General features: G+C 41.5%; 1 protein-coding gene across 1 annotated transcript; it reads right to left on the bottom strand.

Moving 5' to 3' along the window:
- Window positions 1-863: 863 nt before the first annotated feature.
- LOC134500513 (neurotrypsin-like) lies at window positions 864-24,953 on the bottom strand. The gene is made up of 15 exons (XM_063307846.1): window positions 24,837-24,953; window positions 23,302-23,347; window positions 21,656-21,892; window positions 21,043-21,166; window positions 19,554-19,726; window positions 18,263-18,410; window positions 17,962-18,140; window positions 17,664-17,811; window positions 16,480-16,682; window positions 15,003-15,144; window positions 11,847-12,052; window positions 10,447-10,525; window positions 5,535-5,657; window positions 3,794-4,074; window positions 864-1,807 (listed from the first exon to the last, which is right to left on the bottom strand). The coding sequence occupies exons 1-15, from the start codon at window positions 24,951-24,953 to the stop codon at window positions 1,497-1,499; spliced, it is 2,517 nt and encodes an 838-aa protein (XP_063163916.1). The 3' UTR covers window positions 864-1,496.
- Window positions 24,954-26,360: the final 1,407 nt, after the last annotated feature.

The following is a 26,360-nucleotide window of genomic DNA, read 5'->3' as shown; positions in this document are numbered from 1 at the left end:
TCTCCCTTGCAGCTCCCTGCAGCATCACTGACATGCTCGCGTCACCAAAACCTGTCCAATACCAGTGAGAGGTTCGCAAGAACTTTCAAATTTTTAAGTAACGTTTTTTTAAAAAACGGGACAAAATTGATATTTATATTAAAACAACGGGACAGTCAGGAAATGTGGAAAAAAAAGGTACTGTCCCATTTAAAATGGTACGTATGGTCAGCCTATTCAATTGTAACCACCCAGAGTCATGTATATGAGATGGGCAGCCATATAAATTCAATAAATAAGTAAATAGAAGTGAGAAATACCATTTCTACTATTTCAATACCCTGCAGTGACTTATTTTCCAAACCTGTGAAGAATGTAGGTGTATCAAAATATCTATTCAGGAACTGAGTTCAAGAAAATGGTCTTTTAGGCAAACAGAATGTTTAGGATAGGGGATGTCAGAAATTAAAATGCTCAGGTTTGAGGAACAATCTGGAGAAATAAATCAATGAAGGAAGTGTGAGAGAAACAGAATACAGGTTGTCCTTGCTTCGTCCTTGTCCACCTGCTTTGAAGTTACAGTGGTGCTAAATGAATAGTACTTGCACCCGGTCCCTGAAGTTATGGCTGTTGCAATGCCCCCACAGTCATGTGATCAACATTCAGGTGTTTGGCTTTACTAAGGTTTAGTAAAACCATTATTGGCAATCCCAAATTCAAATTATGGTTCTAATTCTGATTTCTCGGTAGCTTTTACATCAGTTTGTCAGTTCACAGAACATGCCAAGCCATAGTTACACTTCCTCCAATAGGATACCTGAGCTAAGCAAATAGAATGCTTTGTATGAAGTTACAAATAATTTCAGATACAAAAATAGGGGCAAACAAAATAAAGCAATCACGGGTGATATGATGAAAACAAATCTGTATTGTAAGAAGTGAATTATACAGATCTTTAAAAAATTTACTTCTAGCAATGTTATATATTCAGAAACTGAATCGTAGTAGAGCTTACAGTCATTTCTATAGCATTTTTGTCCCTGTGTCGTGAGGAACTGTGGGTACTACAGGAGAACCTCACCAGTACTGGCATAATTTTTGTTTTCCAATAAGCACAACTTTAAATTAAAATAAGGACATCAAACACACAAACAATACATTTTCTGTTGCCTCATGCCCATCGGTAGCCTAAAACATCTTCTCAGCATAGGCATCTATAGAAGGCAAGTGGCAAAACACATGTCATGACATCACAGTGCAAAAGCCACCCTTTACGTTTTTGCATGCAATGTTGCACTGCAAGTATGGAAGTGCGGAGCTTGTGTTATGATGTCATAACATATGATTCATCATGTTGGCACCACTGTGTTTAAGAACAGGCAATATTTTTTAGTATCTGCTTGCAAGTCAAGTTTCAGTAGAAACAGCAGATACTGTATTCCATTAAAGCTATGGCTTCCTGTGTTTTAAGTCCCACTTCATAAAGCACCATGAATCCATCTTTGGGTTGACTGTTCTCAAATTAGTTTGGTCACTTTCTTGATCCAAGGCACAAATTTGCTGACTTTTGTGTAAACACCAGGGGAATCTTTTTGCCCACACCCATATCCCCAGGAAGTAATTCCTAGAATTACCCATTGTGTATTTGATCTTTGACACACCAGTGGTCCTCCACTGTCACCTTGACAGCTGTCTACCCGGTTTTCTTCGGAAAGGTTTCCAGCACAGAGCATACGAGTAGTAAATTTTTTTCCATAACGAGACTTGCATACTCTTCTTGGGAGTAGAGGTACTGTTCCCTGGAGTAATGTCCTTGAGTATGACCTCCCTGAAAGAGGAATAATGAATATTCATGCAACCCATTACAAGATACAAAACAGGTAGGACAAATACTTTACCAAGGTTAGAATTATAACTTTATGCAATGTGGCTTTTTAGACAAAAGGAAAATGTAGGTAGTAAAGCTTGCACAACTGTACACCTCCTGAATAAAGGCAACCAATTTGCAGAAGAGGAATGCTGATACTAAGAAATAAGGAATTAGCATGCTTCATACTAATAATCTTACAACACCAATTGTTTTTAATAACACAGTAATACAGAAGGAGTTGGCACTTCAGCAATTCTAGTTGTAGATTTAATTAATAACACTGGCTTATCTCAGGATTAGCTCTTTGTGAAGATGCCCTTTGCTCTTAGTACTTTGCTACTCCTGAAGAATCCTGGGAATACTAAAGCAAATTCTGTGCTAGTGCACTATTAAAATGCTGGGTATAACCCTTTGGAGTACTCTAAAGGCCAGCAATGTATCTGTTACAGAATATTCTGCGGATGTAAGTATCTAACATAGTTTAAGGGAGGGATTAAGAAAAATTTGCACCTTACACAGGATTCATAACTATACCAAAAACATAGCTTGAAATTCTTCTGAAACAATCAAAAATGAAATTAATTTTAAACATTGTCTTACTTCTGGGTGTAAGATTAGCCTGGTATAGTGTAGTGTAGGTTACAAGAAAGAAGCAGAGTTGGCATGAATGGCTCCTCAAGCATTATATTGTTTAATCATTTTATAACTGACCGTTTTTTGTCTCTATAGGTAGACCTTGTTTAGCAACTGCCTTGTTTAGCAACTGTTCGCAGTTATGATAAGAGATGAAAAATAACTTTGCAACCAATCTTCATATTTACAACCTTTGCAGGTCTGTAAAGAAAATAGCTGAAGTAAGATCATAAGCACAGTTGTGGTTTCACTAGCAGCTGAGTTGCCAGTCCCAACTGTGGTTGCTAAACGAGGACTACCTGTATTCCGAAAAGGGAAATGATCAGAAGAGAAAGATTAGGGTAGTTCAAGGATCTACATGGAGATCTAATAATAATTGATGAGTTTAATGTGATTATAAATAGCAAGCCTTACCCTACCTGGTGTCATCCAGATGCATTTGGTAACACCAACACATGTTGGCTGGAGATGATGGGAGTTGTAATTCAACACATCTGGAGGCCATCAGGCTCAGAAGATTGATCTGTCACATCTTCTTGTTTGAAATGTAAGCAGACAACAACCTAAATTAGTAGGGGTGTTGTTGAGTACAGTGATGGATTTCCTATGACCATTTTTTTTAGAAACTCCACAGACTAGAAACCAGGAGTCTGTGAGTTCTAGTCCCACCTGAGGCAAGAAAGCCGGCTGGGTGACCTTGGGCCAGTCCCTCTCTCTCAGCCCAATTCACCTCACAGGGTGGTTGTTGTGGGGAAAATAGGAGGAGGAAGGAGTATTAGGTATGTTCACCGCCTTGAGTTATTTAAAAAAATAATAAAGGTGGGATAAAAATAAATAAAATAAATAAAATAAAATAACTATCAGCACTGTATGATATATCATCACTGTACGTATGTCATTTATCATACGCATCTTCTCTACCAGTGAAGCCTTCTAGTCCAAAACACACAGGATCACAGTCTTACACAGTGACAGTTGTTAACTTGGAAGAAGCTGGAGTATAGCTAGGAAAGCTTCTTTCAACTGAAATGTTTTATTTAAAACATATCTGTCAAGCTGCTACATTTATCTCCATTTTTTAAAGGAATAATTTAATTTCAAGTTAGTTTGACAAAAAAATCAGTTTTTTTCCACAGATTACTCATTCTGTACTTTAAACTCTCATTCTGTATCAGTAAATGAGGTTATCAAATGTATCAGCATTCAGTGAATGCCCTCAAAGTTTTTCCAAAGTTGCAGATAGGGAGGACTGACTTCCCAACTCCTACTCCATGGTCCCATGTGAAAGTTATGAGGCAACTCACCACTTACCCGTATCTCCCCAGCCTGATATGACACAAGTCCTTCTGTCCACGGCAGATTTCTGCTTCCTGACAGGGAGGCATACAGGAAAGACATGGTGGCTGAAGGAGAGGCAGTTGTCCTCTTTGCCCCACATTCTGACCAGAGCAATGTCATTATCGTTACTGCTCGACCGATAGTTTCTGTGAAGGAGAATCTTCTCCACTGGCAGCTCTCTCTCTGACTCATCTCTCACACCAGTATGGTGGTCTCCCACCCGCAGAAGGTAGCGACGCACGTCTACTCCAAACCTGCCCGTAAGAGAGTCATGAGCCAGTTAGTTTTCATCGAAGATGTTTCACCTCAGGGAGAACATTTCCTCTTTCTTTCAACTAAAAAGGAACTTTTCTAAGAGGCGTTGAGTCAATTAAAAACACCTCCTCTCCTGTTCTACATTCATGAAATGTAGACAATCATGCATTACATCACTCTCTTTAGACAGATATTTTAGGTGAGGTCAATACATTCCTCAAGTATATAACTGAGGCACCTATGAATTAGAACAGAGCGAAAATCAACTTTAAGTACTCGAGGGACTGGTATGCTAGCCAGAGCAGGGTTTTTTATGAACAAGCTCTGTTATGGCTTAGCATGATGTGGGCACCCAGCTACTATTGGCACACACAGATACCAAGCTGATGCCAGCATAAATTTTCTCTTGTCAAAGTAGCTGGGCTTTAGTCCACAGTGGCAGTGAGGCTGGTGAGTGGTGCTGTCTTAATCGCTCACTGTAGGGCACGTCAAGATGCAACAGTTGGTGCATTTCCCCGCCAGTGGGAAGATCCTTCATCGATATCACTCTTCCTACTGCAGGCGAGGGCTGAGGAGGAGGCAAGCTCTGACAGATGGCTGGAGCAGCTGGACCAATGAGTTTCACCTTCTGTCAGAGGGCAGGGAGGGGGCCGTAAATCAGGAGCAGCTTTCTCTTCCTCACCCCCTGGGTCACCTGCAGTGCCTGATCCACAGGGGTTGCACCTTCTGTTACCCCACCGCTGTGGACCAGGCCCAGGGGTGGGGTGTTTCCAGGTATAGTAGGAGAGGCACCCCATGCAACCTGCCTTCCTGCCACAGGAGGAACCCGGGAGGTGAGAGGATGACTTTAGGTGTTTTAGGTCTCCTTCCAGTTCCCCCATGCCATCTGCTGACATGCCATCTGTGGGTGGGGGTCATGGGGGTTGAAGCAAGAGGCCTCTCCCACTTCAGCCAGCCCAGTTTCCTGTGTGGCATCTGGGCAGGCCATGGGGGGCTGGGCTGGATGGAGGAGGAGGAATCCCCTAGTTCAGGTAGCATCTCTACCATGCAACCTGCCAAGATGACTCCTAATGTGCCAGGAGGGGAAGAGTGGAGGAGAGATGTGTCTGCACCATCCATAAGCAGCCAGTAGGAACTGGGCAGATCCAACCCCCATCACATGACTCATCAGCTCAGTCAGTACCAAACTGTGACACAACATGCAAATAGTAATGCTTCTTCTGAAAAAAGGTGGAAAATATCAACTCAATTTCAGTTCGGAGAAACCCAAAGTCCATTGGCATCAGTTATAAGCTGCAGACAAGAGGAAGGATATTTCACAAGGTGACCTTCAAGAATGGTTAGCCATCTACCCTCAAGTTGAAAGACATGAAGAAGCTTTCTATAACATGTTTACAAGCCAGGATTTCATTCTTTTCCTTATTATTAACATTATGTGTGGATGCTCGCTATATCTCACCTTTTGAAGCAATGTGCTGCTGTCACAACCCAACAGCTGCTGATAAGTGTTGCACCGCACAGCAAACGAGCATCTTTGTGAAACCCCTTCAAACGCAAGGAGACCTGCCAAGGCCAACTTCCCCTGAAAGAGAAAAGCAATGCAGAAGACAGACCAAATGGAAAACACTGGGCCCATAGAAAATTTATTGTTTAATGCTTGCTTGCTAACAAGGTCTGCTTGTTATGGGTTTTTGTATCTCCCCCTTCTCTCCTCCCCAGCTGGTACAAAGCTGAGGTTTTTATCAGCCATCCTGACACTGGGAGAAGTGGGGGGGCACACAGATGCCTGTGATTTTTTTCAGGCAGCCTGCTCTCCCACACTGCTGAACTGTTGAACCGGGAGAGAAGGGAAGATGAGATCACTAGCTGACCTAGCTGTGACCTAAGAGCTAATTAGCATAGTAAAACACACACCCCTAAGGTGTGGGTTTTAGAAAACAGAGACCATGCTAAGGGATATTATAGGATAGCATGTAGCATGTAGGGCTACTGCGCAGGTGCTAAAAGAACCAGCCGGTAGAGATTTATTGCCTTTATCTCCTTGCTAGAAGATGTATAAAAAAAAAGCCAAGTATGTAGTTCGGGGCTCTTGCACTTTGAAGAAAGAGACCTCTCTTGTTGCTGTGCACAGAAATAAAAGAGAACAAAGGACCTTCCTGCCTCGGTGTGGTGCCAAGTCACGGGCCTTTTTGGCCAACAGGACTTCCATGTGGAGGTTTGGAGTTACTCTTCCACCAGCCTCTGTTGATTTGTATAACTTGTTAAATAAGGTGCCTTGTGTAGGCTAGTATAATTCCCTCCTAAAACAGCATAAAATGACACCAGAACAAGCAGCCATGCATGTCAGAATTGCTAATGACAATGCCTCAGGAAAATGAAGGAACAAGATGCCCAGATTCCATATCATACCACCAGCAAAAATGTGCCTAGCTTGTCAACAAGTTTGGAACTCATCAAAATATCCTTCTGCCCATCTCTATCCAGTTTTCCTAGAATTCCTGGCAATTTGAACAATCTAGTCATTTGTACATTGAATGCACATTTGCTCATTATTTTATGCCCCACTTGAAAATGCAATGAAGATTCCAAATGGCCTGCCATCTCATTTCAGACTCAAATTATCCCCTTTGTTGAGCAACAGGTAGAGTTGCAAAGTCCTTCTCTTCTCCCTCTGCTCCTCCTTGGGTTCAGTAGTTCCTGACTGAGCAAGTCTGCGAAGGCTGGGAGAAGGCATTTTGTCTGAAGAACTTAGCTGTCTCCTACCAGATTTGAGAAGGCATTGGCATGCTTCTCTTCTCATAACTCTGCCTCTGAGAACCATCACACTATGATACTCCCAAGCAATGTTGCTCCACTTCAGAAGAACTATTATAGAACTGGAAAGAGGGCAGGGAAAAGTTCTGTAGGCAAGCATGGAGACCAGAGGATATAATAGGGGCTATGGATCTTAATCCTGTTTAGAAATTGGGCACAATTTCATGTTTTAACCTGACAGTTAAGGTCAAAAGTGCAGCCCATTACAGAAAGGTTAAGACTGTTATTACTTAAATCAAGGACAAAAGTATGGCCACCTGAAAAGTATATACAATATTGGGACAGTCAACAGTGCAACTTAGGAAGGTCAAAAGTGCAATTTAGGAAGTTCAAAAGTTCAACACAAAGTTCAAAAGTTCAACACAAAGTTCAAAAGTCCAATTTAGGAAGGTCAAAAGTCCAATTTAGGAAGGTTAAAAGTTCAACTTAGGAAGTTCAAAAGTGCAATTCAGGAAAGTTAAATGTGCAAGTTTGGAAAGTCAAAAGTGCAACTTTTGCAAATAGAGAAGATAGGTTTCTTTGTTATTATGAGAAATATAAGAGGAACATCTGGGTAGATTCAAGAGGCCAATGGACCAATTTGCTGTGAAATAGATGATTGTATTGTATCTTTAAGAATGTCACTTTAAACTCAGGTATTGACAGTCATCACTTCATTACACATATCTTCTTTTTCTACAAAGTTTTGACAAAAAGTGCTGGCAATTCAAATTCAGATACTTGAATAAAACAGATTACCTGCTTTTAACAGTGATGACTTAACAATGGGCTAGGTGAATGCCAGTAATTTAAACTGAATACTGCGACATAATGAAGGCCTGATGAATTGTTAGTTCCATATGCAACAATTAGATTTGCACCCTATTTTCATCAAATACTCTAGAAGACATGTTTGAGAACATTCCTTGATATGGCTTTGTTGCATGAAGCCCAGGACTGCCAATGAATATGACTTGAGTATTTTAGTTAATGCAGAATGCTTGATCAGTCCTGCAACTAGCAGAGTCAAGTGGAATCGAAAGCTGGCTATCTCCTTGTCTTGGTTCAAGGTTTTTCAAGGTTTTTCCTGTTGCGTTTGTTATTCTTCTTAATATTTGTCCTGCATGGTTGTTTTTCTACTGTACTTGCTTAGTGAAGTGCATCAGGGCATGATGCAATTGATAGAAGATTTTACATATATAGAACTTAAATATGAATATATTTCATTTTCATATATTTTATATGTAGTATCCATATATTAGAAACCTTTGCACTTGTATTATTGCTCTGAAGCTGTGTTGTATTTCCTAGAAGAATTTTGTTGGCTTTCTTACTCCTTTCTCACAGGCCTTGATAGATAGCTGTGCCCATAGAAACAAGATAAGGCGTACATTCCAAGGACAGCCTCTCCAGAGGAAAGGCATTGTTTAATAACAGTCAAGGCGCCCTAGCAAGGATGGAAGTCCCTTATATGGAATATTAAGATAGAGAAGGACATTCCTAATATGGAATGAGGCTAAGGTGGACTGAGCAAGGGGTGGTATTCTAAAGGAGGAGTTGAATGGAATGTATATAATGTGCTGTAAGGAGGGGGTCCTGCGTGGCCGCCCACCTAACCGCTTGCTGTCATTGCTTTTGCTCTTGGGTGAAAATAAAGAATTTCATGCAACTGCCTGTGTCTTTGGTCCCGGTTCAGAAACAAACCTGATAAGGAAATACAAAAAATTCTAACGCAATGATGGCTTTGCTTCTCATCAAACTTGTTGCAAAGCCCAGCACTGATTAGGGGATGAGAGAGAGTGACTGGCCCAAAGTCACCCAACTTGCTTTTCTGCTTAGGGGAGGACTAGAACGTGGATCTCCTCACTCCTAGTCCAGCCCTTAGCCATTACACCACACCAGCTCAGTCAGGTTCTCCCTAGATCAGCTTGTATGGATTGAGGATCTCCAGGTATGTCCCATGTGTAGCAAAGGAGAGGAACCTCTTTGCTCTAGGGTTCCACTGATGGAATATCCTCCCCACAGAAATGTAGCTAGCATAAACTTTATTATGTATTCTGGAGCTCTGTGAACACTTTTTAACAGGCCTTTTAACATATTGATCCACCATTTTATATTGTTCTGTCTTTTCATTTGTTTCAAGCTAAAGTTCTGTTCTGTTTTTGTTGCATACATTGCTCTGATAGATTTAGGTGAAGGATGGTCTGAAAATTCTCCCACAGATGTCTTTTAAAAGTGAAAACATGGAAGGAGGAAAAGCTTAACAAATGCCCCAAGTAAATGATGTAAACTTATGGGGAGGTTTTACTATTTTAAATGAATTGCAAGCCACTTTAGCAAAATTTCCTTTGAAAGATGGGGTTATACATATTTTAAATAAATTAAATAAATCAGAGACCAAGAAATGCCTCTTCTATCTACTTTTCCCAACCCTGAAGGAATGAACAGCCTTTCTCCAACTGGGGCTTTTTATGTATTAAAAAATGCAGAACCCAGAAGCACAGGGTGCGGGGTTTGTCCTGTGAGAGGTAAAGATTTTAATGTGTAAATAAGTTCAAGCTAGTGAGCAAAAGCAACGCCATGTTAAATACTTAAACCAACACGAAGTCAGGAGGAGATAGTGGGGAAAACTCATCAAATGATAAGGGCTAAACTCATCACTTATCATGGCAATGGCTAAACTCATCATCTGGTAATGGCTAAACTTATCAGGGCAACGGCTAAACACATCACCTAATATGATAATGGTTTAAAACAAAGGCGGCCGGAAGATTGTAAGTCTGAGAGTACCCAGCCAATGGGGAAATGGATAAAGAGGAGTGACGGGACAGGAAAATGTATAAAAATAAACTCGAAATATTGTATGGTGTGGCTTTTCTTTTGGACACATTGCATTGTGCTCCTGGAAAGTCCACCACGCTTTGCAAACCGTAGAAGCTCAGAGAGAGAGTGAAATAAAGTCTTTTTCTATTTCTAAACTCAAAGACTGTTGGAGTCTAATTTGTTTCGAGTTTTGTCACTAACAGTCCCTTTCACCTGATAGTAGAGGCATTGGTATCTTATTTATTTATCAGATTTAGTCACTGCCCACCGCACTCAGAGAGCGACTCTGGGCAGTTTACAATAAAAGCAGAACTGGGGCAGTTGTGAATATCACACTGTTCTGTCATTTGGAGAAGGCAATTCCTGACAAGATATGCTTTGAAGAGTCTCCTCTAGCAGCAGCTCTTTCACAGAAAACAGGTTTACCAAGATATATACAGTAAATATTTGAGGGCTGCTAGAAGTAAATACTCCTGCCAACCTAGCAGTTTGAAAACATGCAAATGTGAGTAGATTAATAGGTACTGCTTCGGCGGGCAGGCAACGGCGTTCCATTTAGTCATGCCAGCCACATGACCACAGAAGTGTCTATGGACAAACGCCGGCTCTTCGGCTGTGAAACGGAGATGAGCACCACCCCCTAGAGTTGGACACGACTGGACTTAATGTCAAGGGAAACCTTTACCTTTACCCCTAGAAGTAAATAGGTGCAAATGGGCTGATAATTGTTCTGTGATAGGAGGCAAGCAAGGTACCTGGGAGATTTGTTTCCACCAATTATCCTTCTTCTGCGGTGCTGAGCCAAACGAAGACCACACAGGCCAATATTGGAACCTGCCAATAAAGCCAAAATGATTAGGTTTGTACTCTTGTGTGACAATGCAGGTGCAAGAATCACACTTTAATATGCTCTAGGCCTTTGGTCGACTCTTGTCCTTAAATGGTAGGAAGAGAATTAATACAATTACAGTAGTTCGTTTCCTTAAAACAGTCTTCGTTAGATCTTTACTTTCCTGCAACCATTACAGTGCAATTAAAAGTGGAAATAGCATCACCATATTCTCAAGAGGAAGAAAATCTTGACTGTATGACCCTCCACAAAGGAAGAGTAGAAAGAAAAAATATATATTATGCAGACAAAACATATGCAATGTCCAGTTTTCTCACTTTTTTAACCTAGTTATCAACTTTAGCTAAAAGCAATCTTTTCCCCCTAAACAAATGCATTTACAGTATCTACAGTATGTTCAAATGTCTGTATAAATATCTTTACTTGCCAGAAGCCACAGTCCAAATAAGGCATGCAAATCTCTCTTTCTCTCTCTTTATCGATAACGAATAAGGAAATGCATTTATAATGCACTCTGGAATGGGTTTCATTTCTCCAGAACTCCACATGAACATGCACCTGTAAAGGCTAGATCCCAGGACAGAGGTTTTCCTTCAGTAGGTTCAAAGTAAGAACATGGACGGATTTAATTGAAACACAACAGTTTTTACATTCAATCAACTATTTCATGTAGCCTTGAAAAGTTCTTTCTCTTTTTTCCTCTGTTGACTCTAATTCCATTTTTCCCTGGGACCCACATTTTAATAGAAAGAGCTTTAGTTTTAAAGGGGAACATTAGAAAGGTGGTTAGGGTTTGATATAGGTGCCTAGTTGTACCACCAGGTTATTGCCATCCAGCCTAGTACTGTTTCTTCAGACTGGCTCTACTTCTTCAGGAACTTGGTCAAAAGCTTTTCCAGCCCTTTTGCTGAGATCTTATTTTAAATGGGACTGAGTTTGATGCCTTCCACAGGCTAAGCCTGTCCTGAAACCAGCAGATGCTAGACTTCTTCCCTCTCTGAATGCCTGAAATTCAACAACACTGGAAGCATGGATGTGGCATCAGTGCCCTCGACAAAGAATACTTTCATCCCATGGGCATGTAATTTCCATGCCTGATTTTTATTGGCAAAACACAGCAGTTGGGGCACACAGAGGCTGCAGATCAAAGCCAAAGGATATGGACAGTCTCTTTAATAATTTCTTCCAGTATTGCTTTCCTGCCACAATTGCTCCCATTATATGCCTCTTATTTGCAGCATCTCAGCATGAATTTCTGGAAGTCCAATTTTCTACCCAAGAAGGCATAAGTAACATGAGACTTACCATCATTTCTTATAACTTGGCTCTCCTTTCCCATGTAGTCACACATCACACCTGCACTTTTCTTCTGCCAGCAGTTGTGTTGACCAGTTTGATGGACGATGCACTCCCCCAAAGTGTGTTCAGCGCCAGAGCATTCCACATTGTCCAGGTGGATAGGTATATGCCATGCATTCGAATAAGGCTTACTGGTGGCAACTGCAGTACCACTGGAAGAGTAGACTTGCTTAAATTAACCAGGAAGTCACTACAGGCTAGGAGTGTGTACAGAACCAGGAAAGGTTTTATTTAATGTTGGGAACAAACATTATGGTTCTGCTGATCTGTTCTGGATAAGCCACAATTTGGCAGAACTGAAACCCCAAATGCTTTGCTTGTTTTTGGATTTCAGACCAAAATAAAACCCCCAACCTGGACAGGACAAAACATTCAGAAGCACTGCTTGCGAGATCTGTGCTCAGACTGAAACATATTTTTGGCGTTTTGTTCACTGCACAGAACAAAATAGGAGTGCCATGTTCTGGGCAGAAGTGAGGGACTGGGAGGAGGAAAAACCCACAGACATCTCCAGCCATGGGGAGGCCTAGGAGGCATCTGGGAAGACCTGGGGGACCAGGAAGATATGCTGGCATGGGGTATTGTACTCAGCTGTGAGAATAACCTTGAGGAACAGGAGGAAGAGCCACAGCCAAGGCAGTGGTCAGATAAGAGAAATCTAAGTCCAAAGCAGGAATGTAGCTTGAGAAAATGTCTCAGACTTCCACCCCCCGCCCCCAGTTCCCTTTAGGCCAAAGGCAGGGAGCGGGGAGGCACATTTAGAGTTGCAAGTCTGTTGCTGTACTGATGAGCCAGAGGTTAGCCATTTTGTACTTTTCAGCCATTTTAATACTTTGTATGACCTTCCCCATGCACGATAACAGTCATGAGAAGGCACGTTGCACACCACCTACCCAGCTAGGGTGATGAACTGGAGTCATAAAGCTATCAAGTTGCTCTGGCATCTGAGTAAAGTAACCCTGCCCTGGCTGGCTGACTGATTTACAGACTTGATTGATCTAATTTTGCTTTTTCCTGCCTAAGTGATATATACCTGATCTGAGAAATGCTTGTTTTATAGATAAGAAATGCTTGTTAGGGAGACATCTAGTTGCTTTGGTAACCTCTAAGACCACATGATGTTTGCTTGGTATTTGGGACCCTGTGTACAAAAACTGCTGGAACCTCTTGTTCAGGGTCACTTGCTTTGGGATCCCCAAGTGACCCTATTCTCCGCAGAATAAAGTTGTTCTTGTCTCTACCCTTGGTGTGTGATTCATTGGGCTGCAGCCAGGCACAAATCCAGCATTCCTGGAACAACAGTAGGTAAAGGTAAAGGTTTCCCTTGACATTAAGTCCAGTCGTGTCCGACTCTAGGGGGCAGTGCTCATCTCCGTTTCAAAGCCGAAGAGCCGGCGTTTGTCCGTAGACACTTCCGTGGTCATGACTACACGGAACGCCGTTACCTGCCCGCTGAAGCGGTACCTATTAATCTACTCACATTTGCATGTTTTCAAACTGCTAGGTGAGCAGGAGCTGGGACTAGCAACGGGAGCTCACCCCGTCTCGTGGATTCAAACCACCAACCTTCCGATTGGCAAGCTCAGCGGTTTAACCCACAGCGCCACCGCGTCCCCAGTACAACAGTACCCCTATAATAAAAGTAGTTCTAGCATTCATAATTTTGGTGTTCAAGTCTGGTCTACCTCGAAGCAGCAGTGGCTGAGGAAGGGAGGGAACTGGCCAGCAGACCATGCTGGGAACTGCTGAGAGGCAAAGGGGCACAGGTGCCAGCCCTTGGGCAAGGAACATTTGTACATCCCTGCTGCACGCTAATCTCTCCAGTCCTCCCCACCCCTATGCATGTAGCCCAGGCAGGTAGGCCACGGGAAGCAGCAAAGGGCTCTGGGATACCTGAGACTAACTGGGAAAGCTCACCAGGGGCGGCCTGACCTTCTCCTCAGCTGATGGGAGTGACCCAGGCAGTGGCTGGCAAAAGGGTTAATTCTTAAAGACGTCACATGATCTCTTTAATAATAATCACACAATCACGTGCAGTTGAATGGCATTTAGGAGAACAGCAGGTACAGGGAGCTTGGTAGAAGTAGTACGGCAAAGGCAATGGAGAAAGGGAGAATGGAGAAGAGAAGAGAAAGAGTCTCAAAGGAGAGACAGAGGCCTGCAGTGAAATCCAGCAGGAAAATTAGAGGCCGAAAGAGAAAGAGAAAGAGAAAGGATTTGGGGTTGGGTGGCTGGCAAATTCAAGGAAAGCAAGAGATCTACCAAAAGAACAAATCTTCCTCCTCCTGGGGTGGGGGGTGGGGGGTGGGGGAAATCTGCCTTTTCCTCATGTACAAAAGCCATGCTGGAGAGGTCTGGCACAAGGTGCTGGGAGGCGGTGCAGGTCAGGCTTCAAGCCTCCCCTTCACAACAGGACCTTATCAGCCCCCCCTCCCCAGTTGGAAATCCCTGTGCAAACAAAGAAAATGACAACATGTCCACCAGGCTTCAGTGGTTTGGTGCTGACAATTTTTTGCTAAGGAAAGAGATAGCAAATTGCAATATTCATGCAAAGTCTATCCCAAAGGTACACTCTCTATCTTGTCCCTATTCAGTCAAGAGCAACTCAAACTTCAAAAACATACAACTGTGGTCAAACAGAAAAGCAACCGAGATGCACAAAACTGTACCTGCATATTAAACCAAATGCTGAAGTTATTACTGCAAATAAAGGGCAAGGATAACATCCAGCCCCTTAAATAGTTCCACCAATTGCCATTAATGAGCATATCCATGGCAAGAGTCGCCATTTTCCATCGGACTGAGAGCTACACTTGCATGCTCTCAATTAGAGTGAAGCCTCTTGAGGGCCACACTGTAAAACTGGGTGGGACAGGACCCAACCTGGGGGAGCCAGGAATTTTAATGGGTGAAATGGGTTTTTTAGTTCTCAAGGCACCCATTTTGCTCTTAATGCCCCCAAAATGCCAACAGTTTTTTTTTTAATGGAACTTGGCCCACCACCCTTGGCAAACTACACCCTTCTAAAGGCATATGTTGGTACTCAGGAATTGACCTTACATAAACCACTTTATCTTAAACAGAATCTTACTGCCCAGTTACCTGTAGCCCAGCTGCCTGCAAACCACAGCTGCAGCTCTCTCTGTCCAGCCTTCAGCACAAATTCTGCCCCACTGTCCATTCAGAAAAACCTCTATGTGGCCTTTGTCGGTGCTGTCCCCATCCACCAGCCGCACCAGAAACCCTGTAGGTTAAAGCCATACTTTTAGAGGTGCAGAAGAAAGAACTACTGTAATACTGAAGTAAATTCATGAATAACTTATAAATAAGGTAATTGGAAGAGACAACAAGATGATGTACTCAGTAACACTGCCAGGATGGAGAGGGCTATGGGCAAGATAGGTATTTTGTGAAACAGGACAATTTAGAAAGAAGGCAAGAACTGGGGCAATTTATGCAGCAATTGGGGAGGGGGAGAAGCTGGGATGTGGGGCCCTGGATTTGTACCTACTCCTGAATCCCAAAAAGCCTACTATGGTGCTGGGGAAGGAAAAAAAATCTGGAAATTACTCTGAAATACTAATTCCCCCCCCCACTTAGTTTTTTTAAAGGATTAATCCATCGCCATAAACACATTGGAAGTGAGGATAAAGTCCTTTGACACACCCACCACTGTTTTCTGTAACGCCCAAACTACATGCAATTCTTCTACCTGCCCCAATGACATTTAAATGGGGACATATGCATACATGTCTAATTTTTTGCAAGAAAATATATATTAGAAACATGGTAAGTGAACCTGGCCAGCCACCACCTTACCTGGCCATCTATCAGGGCTGGAGAAGTTGCCTGAAACAATAGATAGGAAGAGAGAGAGAATTCAGTGTCCCTTGCCTACTGATATTAAAATTAAGCTACATCCCTCCATTTTATATGTGAAGAGGACAGACAAAAGAATAAACCCGCAGGACACCCATTAACACAACTAAAGATAAAGACATCAGTGACAAGGAACAATATTTTTTGTGTGGTCTGTTATTATTGCAATTATTTCTTCTCTAAATGAGCTTTTATTTTATCGGTGCTCATGACTATTTGCAGTTTTACAACTTAATAGCAGAGTGTATGTTTCCATATTGCCTTGTTCTATGCAAGTTGGGTATCAAAAAATAATCCTTAAATTGAGCTTGTCTACTGGTGACTACATGGACACACACAAGTAGTTTTCATGGAACAGAATGTTAGAGGTCTGCCACAGAAGTCTTCCAATATATCTATATATTTTCCTTCCTTTCCAGTTTCAACAACAATGTTGTAATTCTCATCTGGTGTCCCATCCAAGTACTTTACAGGGTTGACCCTGCTTAACTTCTGAAATGAGCCTAGTTCTGCTACATGCTGCCATTTGTTGACACCTGTTGTACTTGGCCTGCCCTATTTTTAAAAAGAAGAATACAATATGTTTTTAAGGTCTCAGTGGCTGCACAGTTCAGAATCCATGTCCTCAAGGGCCATTTTATAGAGGAACATTGACTTGTCACCACATTCTCCCATCTTTGGATGAACCATAGCTCCCTACCGGTTTTGTCTTCAGTGACTCTGTTGCTAATCAGGGAACAGTGGATTCCCACATCTTCTTCATGTGAGCAGTCATGTTGACCCCAGTTACTATGGGGACAGTCAATCAGAGATGACTCAGTGCCTATGCAAGCCACATCATCCAGCAAGATGAAACCTTGGCCTGGTGCAAATTCACCCTTTGATGCCATCCTGGCAGGGCCACTGAAGAAAGAAAGCAAAAAAACCGACTGGTAACCTTTGTTCTCAGAACCTTCTTTAGAGGCTAACCATCTTAACCAGCAAGGACTCTTTATTCTTCGGAAGGAAATGCATAAACCCAATTTATAGAAGAACCACATTTGTAAAGTAGGGGCACTTCTTTGCGCGAGTTCATTCTCAAGACCTTAGAGCAGTGTTTCTCAAACTTAGCAATTTTAAGATGTGTGGACTTCAACTCCCCATGCTGGGAGTTGAAGTTCACACATCTTAAAGTTGCCAAGGTTGTAAACACTGCATTAGAGGATGTCACAAAAATCCTTCTAGATCCTGCAAACACATGTATATGAGCTGATAGGAGACTATGAATCAATAGACACATGCAAGCAATATGAGCAGTTAAAAAAAGCATTTTATTTTTAATTAATTCCATTTTAACAAATCAATGGAACTTCTAGGTTGAACTGCTTGGACTAAATATAACAGAACCTAATAATATTCCTCCTTTAGTACTCTTATCCCTCTTTTCTTCTAATATTTTCCTCTTTTTATAACATTTGGAAGCACAGACTTCCAATTTATGTACATTAAACATACACTGATTCATAATAAAAACAGTGTTAATATTAATAAAAGATTATGGGTTTTTTTAGATTGAAAATATTTTAAAATGATATTCTTGATGGCATTTCAACATTTGTTCAAAACAAAAAATCTGCACTACTTCCAGCTGATTGTTGGACAAGAAAATGGGCACCAGACTTTGATATTCCTCTTTGATTATGAAAATGATGCTATCCACTTGTAATTATACACAACATTTTGGCTTAATACAGATATTACATCTTGTTATGGTCAGGAAGTTTGTGACCATCAAAACAGAAAACACAAGTTTAAATTAATCTGCAAACAGTGACATTTTGGCAATTGATGATAGTCAATTGATGGTCTTTCCTTTTAAAAAGGAAGTAGTCTTTTCTCACTTACCTGAAGCCCAGCTGTCTGCAAGTAACTTGGGCATTTATACCTGTCTTCCAGCCATCATCACAAACACATCCCCACCTTCCATTGTGGTAGATCTCCACCCTTCCTTCACTTGGATGGAGGCCTCCTGCCAATCGGATTGTTCCTTCTGCTAGGTTGCAAGAGATACAAACCGAAAAACAATTAGCAAAAAATCTAAAAGTTTCCTTCTGGACGATTTTCAGAAAAGGAGCTCATAATGGCTGCCTTCAAACAAACTACAATATATATTCACTGGAGAAGTTAGTAGGGTAATCCATACCTACAAAGGGGTCACAGATTACCCCTGCATCTTCAATATGATCACAGTTGTGTTCTCCCCAGTCACTCTTCTTGCATTGGTCCAGTGAAAGCTCATTGCCTGAGCATTCTACTTCATCCAGCAGGATTGGGCCTGACCCCTTCCCAAAGTGAGCCCAAGACACAGCTCTTGAGATTCCACTGGGAGGAAGACAAAAACACACACCATAAGAACTGATGCACAGGAGAGAAAGCACTGCTTTGAACAACATCTAGGAGATAATAGTTTTGCGCTCTTAAGTGTCCTCGCTGACAGAAATTACCTGAGATCCAAGTGTCTGCAAACCACTTCAGCATCTTTGTCATCCCACTGATCATCACAGATGGTGCCCCAATGGCCATCATGGTAAACTTCCACTCGACCCTCAAAGCTTTTTTTGCCCCCCACCAGACGAAGTGGAGATCCTACAGCTGCTTATCAAGAAGAACAAGAGTAATCAACCACCAAGAAACACAATCCAGCATAATCCTGGTAATTACACACAATAAATCCTTTCAGCTCCTACTACAAACCCTTTTTCTTGACAACATGAGTCATATTACTTTGAATATACAGTATACCAGTTTGGTCTACCATCATCATTTTAGGGGACAGGAAGGCACTCACATATCCATCACTGGATCAACGTACTCATTCCTTCTGAGTAGCACACCACTGCTAAACAATTATTTTATTTCCCTTGATTCCGAACATAGGATCAAACACCACATTCACCTAAACAAAATGGCAACGTAACATTTTTTAGCAGATTCTGAGTGAAAAATGCATGCCTGTTTGGTCTGGAAATGTTTATCAGCAATTAAACATTTAGAGTTCATCATATGTCTTATGCACAATTTCCCCAATTTTCTTGGAAACCATCAATTTTTGGACCAGAGCTCCTATGAAGAGAAAAGTTTCAAAACTTGTACTGAATATGTTACGCCATATGATTCTTTGACCTGAAATGCACCATGGTGAGATCCAGAACAGTACAAAAAAGGATAATTGAAATCAAGATGTTAAAACTCTGCTGTTTCTCCAGTGACAGCAAGCAAAGATGGTGTTGCTCTTCAGACAGGCAGATTCATTTCTTTCATTTTTTTCATCATGGTGTTTTACACTCGGAATCAACTCTCAAGGGTAGGTGAGGGGAATCAATATGGTAGCTGCATCCATATGATTGAAGCCCCTTTTTACAGGCATTGTGACATGCATAAAAGGGGAGGGGGTTTGATCAACTGATTTCAGACACAATCTTGACTCTTTTAGCCCCCGTCCTCCCCCACAGATGTCTGTACAGAAGCACAGAGATGATCTTGGAGAAGATACGTGGCAACCATTAGTAAAACATGAGCTTAGCCCAGGAAAACAATGTGTGACAAATAAACTCGAGCTTTCCCTGCCATGATTCTCTTCTGGAATCCTTCTAGAATCTTCTTGAAGGGCTGACAAGGCCCCTCTACTAAGAAACATTATTTTGCCTTGACGCAGCAAAATGTCCCAGGACTATTGGCTTTCTGTTTTGCTGAAAAAAAATGGAATGTCATCTGTGTGTTTATCTTCAGGTTTACCTTGAGATGAGCCGCAAGTGACCCCTGCAGTTCCCTGCATACAAGCTCTGAACATTTCTTGGTAACTGCACTGGGACAGCATCTTCTCATCCCCACGACAGTTTGCAGACTGAAGATGGAAGGGTAGCAGCTCCAGACCAGAAGGATGCTGCCTTAGGGCTGTGCCAGTTTCACTGTCCAAAAGCAGAAAGTGCAGTGACTCCACAGACAATAACAGGCCATGTTAGGGTGTAGCTTTCTTCCATAGTTTTCCAGCAAGATCTGTTTAGTACTTTTGCATTTCTGCACAAGAATCCCTAGTTCTGGGCTCCCTTCTCTTGCATTGTGTCTGGCACTATAGCCAGCTGGCCAGGAGGGTCACAACACAACCTTGGCTGGGCCTTCTTCCAGATGGAGTGCTGCATTAGGAATACAGCATGCCACTTGCAAAATTTACTTTAAATTTTAGACTGGATAGGCTCAAGCAGACTTGTCTGACTTCCTTGCTCTAATTCCACTCTGTAAAGTAATTAAACTAAAGGTTTAGAGAAGATAAAAGAAACCCCACCACTTCAGCAGGGGAAAGTATAAAAAAGGAACAAGATAATTCTTGTTGCAAGTGTGTCTCAAAATGCAAGGCATGTGTAGAGTACAGAGATGGCCTTGACAAAGATATGCAGCAACCATTAGTAAAACATGAGCTCAGCCCTGGAAAACAGGAAGGTGTGAGAAAGAAACTCAAGATTGGCCCACCTTGACTCTCTTTGATATAAGAGGAATGGAAGGGGAAATGCTATCAGGCTTTCAAGATTTTGTTACTATAGCCTATATCAATAAGATGGAGTTCTAGTATTTCTTGTGGGCCTGTTTCCTGATCTGGTCTAACCTCAGAGGGCTGACATCACAGCCCCTTTCCCCACCATCCCCTCCTCCTGATTCTTGCACCTGCTTGACAGGAGAAAGTGCCAAAATGGGTGTCCTTGCTATCTGGCAACAAATGGAAGGGCCCTTTTTTCTTGTCCCTTCCCTGCTGTTACCTCCTCCTTGCCACTGCAACTGCCTGACAACAGATAATGAGTAAGGTGGAGTTTAAGGGGCAACAGCCCAGAGTACTTATGTACTGTTCCTCAGAGGATTTTCCTGTGGGTGCCCCAACCACAAAGTTGCTGAAAGAAACTGGTAAAAGCCCCTCCTTATCAGTTTCATGGAAAGTTAAGTATATATTCTCAAGCCGGCTTGTGGCATATATTTAATGCAAGATGCTTTTTTAAAAAAAAATTATTTATTTGATTGATTGATTGATTTCTATAGCCGCCCATCTCAACCAGTGACTCTGGGCAGCTTACAACAATATGACTCTGGGCGGCTTACAACAATAATTCTGGTCACTTCTGTGTTGCTTGTATCATTTTACTGTTTGATTTCTGTTTTAAGGCTACTTTTGATTTTCAAGAGGGTCAGTTTCTCTTGAGAAAAACAGAGGTGGCTCAATCCAATGACATGTTCCTACCTGAGCCCCAGTTGTCGGCATACCACGCTGGCATCCAAGTCTGTCCACTCATCTCCACAAATCGTGCCCCACAGCCCACTGTAGTATAACTCCACACTGCCACCTTCCTTCAGGTGCACAGAACCTGTCAGAGCAAAGAGACCAAAAGAAGCAGGTCAACAATATCTCCAGAAGGTTGAGTAATGCCCTTCCCAAAGAAATCAGGCCTCTTTCTTCTTCTGTCAGGGACAATGGAGGAAATTCTGCAAGACTTGGGAGGACATTGTCACAGATTTTTACTCAATGTTTTCTATGTTATTCTATTTCTTCCCTCTTTCCATTGTTTCTCCCACTATTTCCTTTCCAGGGAGAATCCATTAAGGAGGAGGAGATAGATTGATTACCCAATACATTTTCTATGTAACACTAAGTGCCTTCTGTTTGGATTTTGGGTACTCCGATCTGATCTCCAGTCCAGAAAATTTGAATTCTTAACCCAGAAGCAAGTTGCTCCCTCTTGTTTAACCCTATTTAAGCAGGTTGCTCCCTCTTGTTTTTAAGCATTTCTAACATTCTTTAAGTTCTCCTTTTAGAGTAGTAAATGCCCACCCCAAATTTAGCCTGTGGTGCTTACCCTGGCTACAGTCACAGTTTGCCCAACCAGTTGCTCCTGAAGAGAGTTGGTAGAAGCACCAAGGGGTGGCTCCCCCATCTGGATTCCTGCAGTAGTTGTGGTTTCCTAATCCCCGATTTGGATACTGCCGGATGTAATCAGGGAAGTCTGACCAGTTTAAGCAAACTGACCCAGAGATTGTTGTGGTGAGGCTCCCACTATAGTATCCAGAAGGTTCCATGTCACAGAAAGCAAATGCTGAAAGCAGAAGAAAATGTTCATGTTTAGCCTGGGTAACTTTGATGGCAAGTTATTATCTTTTGTTCTTCTCCTTCTCTGAAAGTAGTGCTGAGCCAGAAAACTTCCACCTTTTTTGTTGCAGATTTTATTAGGCAAAACAGCGGCACCTGCAGTCTCTCTCTCTCCAACCTTCCCTCCTTCTGGCTAAACTCGTCTGGAAGACTACCAGCAACAAGGTCTTTGTAAATGACTCTCCTGGAATGGAAAGACCTTGATAGGGCATCACCGCAGAATTGACATTTAGGATATGTTGCATATTGTCATCTGGACAAGTAGATGAATTTATTATCTTGGTGTGGGTTACTTCCTTCTAAAACATTAAGCATGAAGGACAGTTAAATTCCTTGATCTGAATACTTTATGTAAATTGTTTATTTTTTTATATCATTTTATATAAAAAGGAGTCAATGGAGGGCACTGAAGTTTGGCAATAGGATATTTTGCTCGATGCTCCACTCTAGTGTCTGAAATTTCCATCATCATGACATAATTATTTCACCACTTCCATAAAGCCAAAACCCAGTGATGCAATACGAGCTCTGTATGTCAGAAAACAAAGGGTCGCTGTGTAATCTCTCCAGATATATAGATCCAGGTAACAGATCTCCTTCTTGCTATGGAATTGAGCTAGAAGCCTGGATCGTTAGCTCACCTTGGAATAAGAGACCATCACAGGTGGAGCTACTATTATCTGGACTGTAAAACTCCGGAGAATAGCTAAATGGTACGAAAGAAATACAGAAAACTCTTTTGCTGCTATCTCGTAGTCATTTCATATGCTTCATTGATGCCAGTTTGGCCTTTCGGTGAAAATAGGTCCCTCATTCTAGCTCAGCCTTTCTCAACCTTTTGACCCTGGAGGAACCCTTGAAATATTTTTCAGGCCTCAGGGAACCCCTGCACATTCAGGCTCAAATATAGGCCGGAAGTTACAAAATGATTATATTCGTTTCATGGGTAGGCCTGTCTATATGCATTAAAAGTGTTCTTATCTTAAACTAAAAATAAAAAATGAAACTTACCTCTTTAATGTGAAGTTGCCCGAATTTGAATAATTTTTTTAATAAATTGTGATCTCCCAGGGAACCCCTAGTGACCTCTTGCGGAACCCTAGAGTGCCACAGAACCCTGGTTGAGAAACCCTGTTCTAGCTTCCTATTTGCTTTGAAGACTGGATGCAGAAATGTCAGGATGCTGAATCTTGGTCTCAGTACAAGACTGTCTTGGCCACATCATACAATACACAAAACCCAGATGACATGTTGATGACATAATCACAGAGCCATTTAAGGAAAAATAATCTTCAGTAATATGAAGGTGATATACTTACTTGATAGTAATAGAAACAACATCACTTACATTCTTACCTGCATTCTGCAAATGATTCTGACTGGATTGGGATCCTAAGACAGACTGGGGGTGGGTAAGGTAGAAGAAAGAACAAAAGCAAACCCATTATATAAAAATTGAGCTGATAACTGCCCATTTCTCTTAAAAGAGCACTTTTATATAGCACACAAGCTGTGGAGTTTCTGACTCTAGAAGTCCCACATCTTGTGGGGCTGAAGCTCGAACTTCACCTAGTTGAAGGATTTGGCTGAGACTCAGCTGGGATCGTGGGCACTCGGTACTTGTGTTTAGTGTCACTGGTGTGCTAACCCCGCCTTGCCTGAGCTGCCCTTGAGGCAATTTACAAGAGTGAGTTGCTGCCCCAAACATCTTTTAGAACACCCAGAGCTTATCTAAAAACCTCCAGGATGTCTTAGAGATAGAGACATGAATCTGTGCAACACGATTTCTCAAAACCACCAGTCAAAATGTTATTTCATCGCAGGGGCTTCCACAGGGAAGGGTCAAAAGTCAAGATGGGGACCCCACACAAACCCATGCATCCATTTATAGCATCCTGAAACAAAGGGAATTAAAAGAATCTAAAGGATATCAGTCAATTCTCCAATAATCCTGGAAGACAAAAATGGGTACAATTTTCTTGATCCAGTAGGCTGGGACAATATGCTTGGGCGTAAAGGTCAAAACTCAGACCAAATGTACTGACTGGGTTTTGAGCATCCTATGATGCTGAAGTACATGGAGTGTTCTGCCTCAGTTCCAATCAGTGAAGAGACACTGCCAATGTACGTAGTAAAATATTGAGATAGATTAGCCAAGAGGCAAATCCTTGTTCTCCTAAGTGGCTTGATAGATTTTGCCTGAAGAAAGGATATAAAAAGGGAGAGTGAAGAGGTTTGGGAAAAGGCGTGCTCCATTCACATTCTGGCAAAATCTGGCCAGACAGTATTACTGCTCACTGGATTTGTGAATTGTTGATGGACAAAAGATTGCTTATCAATTGCTCTTCAGCCTGGATTGGAATGAGAACTGTGATGTTGCAGGTTGAGCAGTTAATTTATAAATTAATCTCAAGTTGATCTTATCAGGTTTTCTGAACTCACCTAACTGGATAAAGGAACTAAGAAAAGACAAGATTTAACATGTTCTTCCAACCCTATGATTCTATGATTCTTAGCTGACAGGATGAAAAACAAAATAAAAAAACAACATAAATTTAAATAGACATATATGTAACATTCTGTAATAAGAAAAATCCATTGGATTAATTCAGAATAGGTGACACTTAACACTGTATATATGATGAGGATCTAAATGTTTTATTTGATCACAGCCCAGTATGCAGTACTCTAATATAATTCTATATTGTATAGATGTATAGTGTATACCAGTAGTAACAGTATCACTAGAACGTACAATCCAAGGACACTTCTGCATAGGGACTTTGCACCACTCCAGAATCAGCTCCAGATGTATGTGATCTCATGCTGTCATTTGCATTTAACAGATGAGTCAATTTATTTCTGCTTTACTTTGGTGCATTTGAAATTACACAAATGGTGATCTTTCCATTTGCAATGCTGCAGCTCCATGTAGAGCTTGAGGTCAGACCATTTTTCTCCAGAAGCTTCTCCCCACGCTTGCCATAGATGTTCAGCTTCTGTAGCATTTTGCCAAAGGGCTTTCACAGGTCTTTTAAATCCAACAGAGGGATAATACCTCGGCAGGTTCACAACTTCCTACAGATCGACACAGTTTTTTGTTTGCATATCACCAAACACATATTTATTTATTTAATTTTTATCCTGCCTTTATTATTTTCATAAATAACTCAAGGTGGCGAACATATCTAATACTTAACCACTAGACCAAACTGTGAACTAAATGTGCAGCGTGGAGAGGAGCAAAGCACTGATTAAATGATGCTTTTTTCATGTTCTTCAGGATCATCTGGAGAGAGCTCTGAGCGTCCCTCCAAGAGAAGATGATCATGTACTGGCTTTGAACTGCTTCTGTGGGATTGGACAGTGGAAACAGCGGTGGGGTAGAAATGCTTGGGATACCAGATCTGACCTATGAAAATTCCCGATTAGCAAAGAGTTAGATTTTTCTGTACCACTTTACTGCCAACTAGTGGTTGTCTGGAGTTTTGCAGCTCAGATCTGGTAGCCCTTGTAAATACCCCAAGACAGTGTTTCTTAAAGGGTGGTCTGATGATCCCTGGGGGTCCCCCAAGATCCTCTCAGGGTTCCACAAAATCAAAATTGTTTGCCAGTTATTGAAGATACTTGCAAAACTTTAAAACAATGTCATTTTTCTCATTATTATTTTGTATTTGTTAAAATTATAAGGCTTTTTTCATGAAAAATATTTTATTTGTGTTAATAACTAATGGGTTTAATACTGTCATGTTTACATGATTCAATAAATAAATATTCTACAAATGCATCAGTTTTTATTTTTAGTATGGTAAATACTGATAAATATAACCCATACAAACAAAGGCTCTTTCGGGGTTCTCCATAACTTTTAAAAGTGGAAAGGGGCCCTGAGAACAAAAAGTTTAAGAAACACTGCCCTAAGTGATTTCTAAAGAGGCATTCTAGGCAAATAGTAACATGAGCAAAAGAATGGGGAAAGTCGACAAGCCAGGAAAAGCCGAGAGCCGAAGCAGTTCACCTTTCTGAGCTTTGCCAGGTCTATTATGTCTATTCCGTTTCCTGAGTTTTCTTGGCAACACTCCATTTTGGAGCCAAAGATGCTTTGAAGATGATCAAAACTTTCTCCTAAATCAGTCCTAATCCTGAACCACTCTGCCATTCTTCCTTTGTTAACTTCTCCCACGCACTTGCAACATCTGCTCTGGGTGACATAGGGAAAGGGGAATGACATCCTTATACTGTTTTATAGACACACACACACACACACAAACACACGGTGCCTACACGTATACTGTCCTCTCCTGTGCTCACAGAAAAAGGATTTCTTAAACTCTGAATATAAAAGATGAACAGAGTGATAGTGCCGTGGTACAGAACTACTTTCAAAACTACAAATGTAATGTCTTTAAATTCTA

Source organism: Candoia aspera, chromosome 6 (genome assembly GCF_035149785.1).
Source record: "Candoia aspera isolate rCanAsp1 chromosome 6, rCanAsp1.hap2, whole genome shotgun sequence".
Lineage (NCBI taxonomy): Eukaryota > Metazoa > Chordata > Lepidosauria > Squamata > Boidae > Candoia > Candoia aspera.
This window is presented reverse-complemented; position numbering and strand designations above follow the sequence as displayed.